Source organism: Coccinella septempunctata, chromosome 1, assembly GCF_907165205.1.
Source record: "Coccinella septempunctata chromosome 1, icCocSept1.1, whole genome shotgun sequence".
Taxonomy (NCBI): Eukaryota; Metazoa; Arthropoda; class Insecta; order Coleoptera; family Coccinellidae; genus Coccinella; species Coccinella septempunctata.
In genome coordinates, this window is record NC_058189.1 from 40545011 (window position 1) to 40554731 (window position 9721).

General features: G+C 35.7%; 1 protein-coding gene across 1 annotated transcript; it reads right to left on the minus strand.

Moving 5' to 3' along the window:
- Positions 1-218: 218 nt before the first annotated feature.
- Positions 219-1169, minus strand: LOC123306668. The gene has a single exon (XM_044888773.1). It carries the CDS (start codon positions 1167-1169, stop codon positions 219-221), a length of 951 nt encoding a protein of 316 aa, XP_044744708.1.
- Positions 1170-9721: the final 8552 nt, after the last annotated feature.

The window sequence follows — 9721 nt, forward strand, 5'->3', positions numbered from 1 at the left end:
AACTGACGCGTATTTGTGGCTGTTCATCTTAATACATTGATATTATAATAATAATTAGGTATTTATTGGTACCTTAAGACATTTACAAGATATAGGACAAGTCAAATGAAAAATAGAAAAATCAGTTTTCAGGAACTTATTCTACGATGACATTCAGCGAAAATTCCGTTGTAAACTTTTCGCATTAATTAAATCAATCATATATATATAATTCGGTTTCAAAACGTCTTGCGACGTTGTCCGATGCCCAATTTCCACGTCCTTCGGTCACTGCATTGATCTTCTGTAAGGCTTCTCTCGCTCATAGCCCTCGATACACCCTCTTTCCATGTCTTTCTTGGTCTCCCCCTTTTCCTTCGTCCCATCGGTATCCACTCCATCACTCTCTTAGGTAGTCTTGTGTTCGGCATTCTCTGGACGTGCCCGTACCATATCAGCTGGTTTCTCTCAATCTCCGTTGTTAACGATCCTTCTACACCCATTCGCAGTTTAACCTCTTCATTCCTAACTCTGTCTCCACGAGATATTCCTAAGGATCTTCTGAATACATCCATCTCCACCGCTTCAAGTTTCCTTCTGTTCCTTTCTGTTATTCGCCAAGTCTCGGCTCCATACAAAAGTCCGCTTTTGATGATTGTTTCATATATGTTGTATTTTCGTTGTTTACCTATTTGTTGAGACCAAAATATTCCATTGAGGCATCCTATCGTTTTTCTAGTTATTCTCTTCTTTATTTCTTTATCCTCTTTTCCTGTAGTATCGAAAATAACTCCTAGATAGGAATATTCGTCACATGCTTCAATTGCCTCGTCATTTTCTAGTTGGACATTCGAAAGGTTAGTTCCTATAGGAAGGTATTTCGTCTTCTGAATACTAATTTCTAAGCCCCATCGTTGGTACCCTTTTTTGTAATTTTCTGACTCTATGTCATCTTTATCGTTGGCTATGATGACCTGATCGTCTGCAAATTGCAGAGTATACAGGCACATCTCCCCAAGATCAATTCCCATGCCTTTGCACTTACGCTTCCATTGATTTAGGGCTTTGGCAATATAAATCTTGAATAAAGTGGGCGACACGCAACAACCCTGACGCAGTCCTTTATTAACAGCAAACTTCTCTGATAATTTATTCCCCACTTTTATTTGTGATGTTGTTCCGTTGTACATGTTTTTTAAAGCTTCAATAAGTGTATGGTTCAAATTTTTTTCTTGCAATACTTTCCTTAGTTTATTTATTTGAACGGTTTCATAAGCTTTATGTAGATCAATGAACATAAGGTGGGTTTCCTGATTCATTGCCGATTTCTTCTCTATTACTTGTTTTAGGCAAAATATGTTGTCATTACAGGATCTTCCAGCTCTAAAGCCTGATTGCTCTTCCTCCTCCAGCGCCTCATATTCGGTCTCAATTAGATCCCTAATAATTATTCCATATAGGCGACAGCGTGCTAGTTACGGCTATGCCCCTATAGTTTGCACAATCTAATTTATTTCCTTTTTTGTGAATAGATGTGATGTATGCGTTCTTCCATTCCTTGGGTATCTCAGCACCATTCAAATACTGATCTATACACCATGTAAGTGCTTCGAATAACTTCTCTGAACCGGTATTCCTTCCGGGCCAGGAGATCGTCCATTTTTTAACTTTTTAATGCATCTCTTTACGAATTCGTTCTCCACCACTATATGCTCTCCCTCAATGACTACCTCCGAGGGTGAGATTCTGTTGTACTCATCTCTTTTTTCCGTAAGTAGGTTTTCATAGTGTTCCTTCCATTGTTTCAGTGTTATTGATTCGATATTTGTTCGTGTTTTTTCCTTGGTTTTTAGTTGATTTATAAATTTCCATGACTCTGAACATCTTCTTCCCCCGATATAAATCAAACATAAAATTCTCAAATGCCACCAGTTTTTTTGGCTCTCCCAATAGAAGGAAAATCTTTGTCATCCTCCCCCCTTCATTCACAATCTTTCTGATTGTGGAAATATTCAGCTGAAATATAAGTCGTTTAGATTCAGATGGAACATTATATAAATTCTCTTACAATGAATATGTTCGCTACAGTCTGACGTATTGTGGATTTTAGAATATCAGGGTATAACTATTTGAATGAGCGGACGATAATTCTAAATAGCACTTCCTGAAACCCTGTCTCTTTTTTCAATCACTTTCGGCATTTTCGTAATAAAAATTGATATTAGTTGTGGCAACGGCGTTATGAAATTAACGACATTTCATGAGTGCCAACTTTACTCCATTCTAGTTATAAAAACTTGAGAAAATTATTTCATGGCCAACCGACTGCTGAAATAAATCTGAATGGAGTTTATGCTACGCTACTTTGGACTTAGGTACATACTTTTTACTCACTCACTGCGTCATTCAATTTTGATTTGGAAATCTTTCGATTCGAATACTTTCAAGATTCTGAAATTTAGACGAACCTTTTTGTGGTATTTCTGACGAAGTGAAGGGATAAAAAATATCATAGGTTTAATCCATTTATACTTCGTCTTTATAAATTTACATTGGAAACGCTAAGCTATGAGAGTCCATAGGGATAACGCTAATGAATCTTCGAGATAAATAGTGTCCAGGCTCATTTATTACAAAAGCTAAAAATAAGAAAGGGCTCCAGGACACTAATTGTCGACCATGAAGATAAATGATATCAAGTTTTGATTCATGTTCCCCTGGGAATTCAAGATGTTTTTTATGAAGATGCGCCCCTATCAACAAATAATTATGTGTTCTTGTATCATTTCGCATAATTAATTATTTTGGACGATCACAATTACGGTCCTTCATTAGTTACGTGACTCATCACTTCTGGTCAGTTCGCGAATTGGGTGAAAATCAGAATAAGTAATCCTAAAAGATCCTAGCGGAAATACACTTGATGAACCTGGTGTTTCACTATTTTTTGACCCCTCCTTCAACTCTTATATAAACGTAGATGCAAAAATGTTATGTACAAAAGTTGTACAAAATCCACTGATTGATTGCACAAAAGGAAATATTGTTACCATCCGTTGAATTCTATTTATTTTATAAATTAATTTGTTATAACGATCAACGAAATCGTAACTTATAAAACAGATAACAATTAATTCAATTAAATAAGTGACTTTTCTAAAAACTATTCTAAATGACAACTCTTTTATTTTTTTTATGTTTCCATGCCATCCCAACACAGCATCTATGATGAATGAATTTCTTAAAAATTAACAAAAATTTCTTCTAGTTCCTGATACTCATTTAACAAACTAAACTGAACAATATTATTTTGGGAAAACTTAAACCATAACAATATCTACTGGGTGGAAAACAGATTGAATGGAACTCAATATTTTCAAATTTAACATTCTTCAATTTTTGGCTAGCTCTTTCTATTCTGATCTCAAGTGTATATACATTTGTCGACCTATTTCTCTTATTGATACTGATATAATAATAATTAAAGTATTGAGATCATCATAAACAAAATTGAGGTATTGATTTATGGACTGAATCAGAACCATTTTAATGTTATCTCAATTAGTCTAACCAACTGGAAAAAGCAAAATGAACTTTGAGCATTGTATAATTGTGGCCATTTCAAGCAAATTCTTAAGTTGATACTGTTCATCTCATGATATGGTGCTTAATTTATTTGCTATTTTTACTTTTCTTCGTTAAGTTGGTATATATATAAATAATGATGCACATCAGTAGATTGTTCGAGTGTGAAAAAATGTGGAATTATTAATCAATTAACTAAAACAAAACAGGCAGACCCACATATACATAAGTATTCGAGATCAGGAGAAAAACCGTTTCGAAAAATTAACAGAGTGACCCATTTGAAAAAATGAAAAGTTGCCTTCAATATGTTGTCCACCCTGCCTATATTTCAGTTTGGATAATCATTACGGAACATTTATTCGTTTTTGTACAATTTTCATATAAAATATCTCTTTTTGTAACCGGGTTGAAGGGGAGGTCGATAAAAATTTCGAAGAATTTCCATAATTTTTTTGTCTTTGAAGTTACATATCTGAAACTTGAACATTATGAGGAGATGATAGTTTTAGTGTCTGAAATATAATGAAAATGAAGGTTTTAGCGGCCCCGATTAATCGGGAGGTCGTAGGTTCAAATCCTGCTCTGGGTGGTACTTTTTTCAGAATTCCTGGCTGCATGCCGCTAAAACCTTCATTTTCATTATGAGGAGAAGTTTTGTTTTCATTAAATTTAAACAATTATTGAACTTGTCATCTCTAAATCCGAAAAAAACGCAGATTCCAAATATGCCTTCATTAATTTTCCATTGATATAGGTAATCGATAAAAATAAGGTGATAATAGAATTTAATGTCGTAAAAAGAAGAGTTTAGAATTCGAAGCAAAGACAATAATTTTCAGATTGTAGAATTGGTTCAGCTCATTTCTATTTTTTACTTGATTCGAAAACTTCGAGAAATGCTGAATGATTATGAAAAATTGCTTTTTTCTTAGGTACCGTTATTCACTCGAACGTAGAATAAGGAATACTCCATTCTGACTCTATTTTTCGAGAAAAATTCGGTTCCACAGTAAGGGCCTTGTCCCACCAAAGCAACGCAACAGCGACGCGACAATGATCCGATATCGCCAGCGTGTATCATCGTGTTCATCTCATGTTTTCTATACTCTACATTCCCACTGACGCTACAGAAAGCATCGTGTCGTCTTGTTGTTGCTGTGGCCGAGTAAAATGCAGGCCAATTTCTAAGCAAAAATATCGTGTCGCTGTTGCGTAGCTTTGGTGGGACAACGCCCTAACTGTTCCAATTATATTCAAGGTCCTCTCTTCCTCGTGTGGCTTCTGATACACTTTTTCGGGCTTTTTATTGAAAGAACGGAACTAACTCTAAATACAATTATTGGAAATATCTATGCATCGGTTTCTATATTCACTTTTCTATGTATCATATTCTATGCTCACTTGATTGTTATTGATTGTATCAAATTCAATAAGAGTTTACATTTAAAAAAACAAAAAACAGAACTTCATCTAATATTTTAAAACCTACAAGAGGCAACATCTTTCCAGATTGTCAGTAATTTCTTCGTAAGGATGTGCATGTAGAAGGTTCAAGTTTCAGATATGTTACTTCGGGGATTAAAAAGACGTCAATAATGTAATAATTGGATTACATTTTGTAAGAAAACATTTCATGATAGTAGATTTCGAGATGACCTTTCAGCCTCAATCATTCATCACTTTAATACGGTCTTGAATTTGTAGGTATATGTACTTATAAATGTACATATTATGTCTTCATCTCTCTTCAGTATTGAAAAAAATTAATTCGAAATAAATGTTCGAGAAAGAAACGATGCGAAAATCTTCGTTTTTGTCCTGGTTAGACATGCGACGGTTTAAATAATCTAGCTCTGTTCCATCAGATGAAAATTAATTCTCTCGTAATGAAATAATCCTTTGTGTGCAATCATCCTCACTTCCATGTTTGATCTTAGTTTTAATATATTCAACGAAGAACAAATGCAAATGGCATTTGAGGAAGGCTCTTATGCTGGATGAAATGTTCCTACAAAACAAATATGGTTTATGATGGTAATGAATTACCCTGATAATTTCAAAATGTAATTTTATCTGCAGAAGAATCGGATTAATCCAAGAGCAGATAGTGTGCGAATTACATTTGCTATTAGACCGAAAGCTAGTAAACGCATTTCAGGAGCGCCATATTTATTTACTTGAGTAACTCAATATTCCAAATTGCCTGCTCCCTAAATTAAATCACGCTTTCGATCTTTTTTATTTTGATGGGAATTTGGAAAATGTTCCTATACTCAATTCACCTCTATAAAAGCAATCGGTTGGCCGTGAAATAACTTTTTAAGTTCAACTCATGGAATATCATAATGTCAAAACGACGTTGCCACAACTATTCACTAAAGAGGAAATTGATCTTTGTTTTTACTGCTGCATAAGTGCCGAAAAAACTTGGCAAAGAGACAAGATTATCTGGCAAGGATTGTAGAGATTCTCCGAGAATCAGAATAAAGGAAAATTGATTAAAAATTTAAATATGTCTGCATGCCATCCATTTGTCGTGTTTCTTCAGCTTTGTTTTAATTTATTCCTGCAGGACTGTTAAATCGGTGATGGTTCAACAAACGGTTGGTCAAATTACATATTGTGTTGTATCTCTGTTCGTTCTATTGAGCTTTAGGGTAATGTTTATGATGTTTCATCAGCATTGTTCTTATTATTGTCCAAGGGATGACACCAAATGAGTAGCTCAGTTATAGATTGAAATTTATTCTGGGAGGATTCTGCATTACCTGAAACTTTTTAGGGTTTTCCCAATCTCTGAAACAAAATCAATTAAAAAATGAAATAAACGATTTGCTCCTGCGTAAATTCTTGCACTAATTTGTCAGGAGCAAATCAACTAGAAGAAATTGTTGCCTGACAATGAACTGAAAATAAAGATAATTTTGATAATGATCAGGAACAACCAACAAACCGTCCAGAACAACCAAATTTATGTACGTAATTCATTATGTTAATGGCCATTCAGAAAAAATAAGAAGAATCGGTTCCAAATTCAACAAAGTAATTGTTTTTAAAACGCAAAATGATTTAAGATCTATATCAACAAAAACTAAACCTTTAAACGAAAAATAAAAATAAAAAAATTGTATTTACAACATACCCTGTATTTGTGGTAAAACTTATACAGGTGAAACGTCTAGACCTCTAGAATTATTATGACTTTAGCCTTGCGGCTTTCACATTCCACTCCAGAGGAAAATTCACTTATCCCAGATATCTCAGATATCAAAAGGATCAAGCTCTGTTGGAGCCCTTTCCAGGTTTTCGGGCTCGTGGTGGTGGTCGTGTCCGGGTCGCTCCTCGGCTCCCTGCCGCCGGTTGGATTCCTGCTCCACCTGCACTTCCTGTCGGGGCAGACGGTGTTCCTCTGAATTTCCCATGTACTTGCGAACAGTTCTCGCCGTTCCCAGCAGTACCGCCTTCTGCATGACTCTATAGATATTTTCGTCCAACTGAAGTTTCCTCAAGTTCTCTTGTAGTTTCTTCGGTATCAGGTCTGTAGATGATATGACAATAGGGATGGTCTTGATATCTTTCAGCTTCCACTGTTTCCTGGTTTGTTCCTCGAGATCTCTGTACTTTGAAATTTTTTCAGTGTGCCTATCTAGAAGATTGTTACAATTTGGAATCGCCACATCGATGAATAGTGCTCTGTCCTCATCCTCATTGAGCAATATGAGGTCTGGTCTATTGTGGGTTATTTTCCGGTCTGTGAGAACCGTGCGATCCCAGTAGAGCTTGTGATGTTCATTTTCCAATACAGCATCAGGATGAAATAAGGAACCTTATTCGAACTTATTATTATCATTATTATTATAAATAAGAAAACGCGAACATAAAAATAATATTAAAAATACAGAAATTAATCGATCACAGATCGCAGATCATATTTGTTCTAATACGGGAGAACACATGATGGATTGGAATAACACTAAAATTTTAATGACGGAGCCAGACCATTATAAATGAAAGATTAAAGAGTCTACGTGTAATTTATTGAATCAAGATAATAATTTGGCAAATTGTTCGGTAGGAATAGATCATATTTGGATCAATTTACTGAAGAAGGAACTGTCATCCGGTAATTTCAAAACATAGACATAGAGATATGGACTGAGCAATGTCAGCATGAAAATGTCTTTTTTATAGAAAGGGAGAAATGATCGTCGGGCATTTATCTGTCTCTTTTTTGTTCACATAGAGGTGAGTGTGGACCAATCAAAATTCTAGAAAAAGACAACTCCATGCCCGACGTGCGTTTCTCTCTGTCACTTTTTTTGACCATATTTCATGCATAGATAAAAAGGGAATGCACAGTCCATGTCTGTATGTCTATGTTTCAAAATTACATGAATCAACGTTTCTATGCAGTCTCTACTTCTATGTATTGACAATTAATGTCAAACAAAAGATACAATTCAGAAGATTTTCGAAAATTGATTTTCGTCTGACGAAGGAGTCCGATATAAACTTCGAAACGTTAAAATATAGAATTATAATTTCAGTTCTTTATTAAGTTAAGTTATTAAGTTCATTGTCAGGCAATAATTTTTTCTAGTTGATTTGCTCCTGACAAATTAGTGCAAGAACTTACGCAGTAGCAAATCGTTTATTTCATTTTTTAATTGATTTTGTTTCAGAGATTGGGAGTAGCTCAGTGCTGAGGAAGCGTAGGTATTATTCGCTTTGATCAAACTATTGCTGTTTGGATTAGTTTCCATCATCCTTCTTAATCTTCGAGTGAACTTCGTCAATTCTTTCTTCATCTGGGTCTTATTGATCCGTCCAGATTGTTTGATCCCTAGATACTTGTATGTACGTACCGCCTTTCTTCAATGCGTCAAAATTAATTCGTTTAAAGAATGCTTGAATACAGATAACCTAATCTGTCATAAGTTGTCTCTGCATCCTCGTTTGTTTTTGGTGCATCCTTTCTGTTGTATTATTATTTTTTTCAATGCTTATACCATATATACGGTTTGAAATGCACGACGCGATTCATTTATAAATCGTTAGGATCTTAGCCTTACAGCTTCCACACTTCTCTCCAGAGAAATATTCAAGTACTCATTCCAAATATTCCAGATATTGAAAGGATTAAGCTATGTTGGAACCCTTTCCCGGTTTTCTGGCTCATGGCGGTGATCTGGTGGTGGGGGCAGCTCCTTGGTACTCTAATATCGATTGGGTCCTGTTTCCTCCTCGGCTTCTTGCTGTCGTTTAGATTCCAGATCTCCACGCACTTCTTGTCAAAGTGTTCTTTTCCTTGCTCTTCTGCACTTTCCTTATATTTGCGTACCGTTCTCGCCGTCCCTAACAGTACTGCTTTATGAATGACTCTACCTAGCAAACACTGAAATCCAGCCACTGTACGAAAACTATACAGCGTTGCTTCAGGAAGAGTATACAAAGGAACCTGCTGAACTGTAATTTGGGGTATTACGTTCACGGGTATCATTGAAACATTTGACGAAGATGAAAACATAGTTTATTTTGCTGAGACCTGTTTTGGTTACAAATGGTAACTTGTCAAATTGATACTGAATCTCTCTCTGGTGATTCTGGTTTGTTATACCTGCCCAATAGGTTCATAGACCTACGCCAGACAGCCAGACAAGGTTTTTAGCCCCTTCTTCTACCTGAAGGGTAAAGTTATTCTCCGATGGTTTTAGACCATATCTTTCGGAGCCTAGAGAACGTTGAGGGTCAGGTCTTTGAATATCATTGTTAGAAAATGCAGATATCTTGCTTCTGAGTCTTCTGTCTAACTGCTTTGGTCACCACTGGTACTTGCAGTACAATCTGCATTTGATATACAGTCACATAACAGCGTTGATGCACTTCAAATACAGCGATGGTTTTACAGTAACTGTTCAAAAACTGTACAGAAATGCTGCACTTTAAAGGCGGCAATGGTAGTGCTGAACTGAACAGTTACTGTACAGTACAAACTGGATTGATATATTGCTGCAGTCCAGCGTTGCTGCACTTCAAATGCAACAGTGGTAGCGCAGTATTTGCATCGAAGCGTGCAAGAACGGACCCATATTCTGTTTGTACAGGAGTTCCCCTATATATACAGAATATCGAGTCGGCAAAGCGGAAACTTCCG

Excerpts from the sequence above, each read along its gene's own strand:
- LOC123306668 (XM_044888773.1), bottom strand. The coding sequence starts at position 1,169 with ATGTACAACGGAACAACATCACAAATAAAAGTGGGGAATAAATTATCA.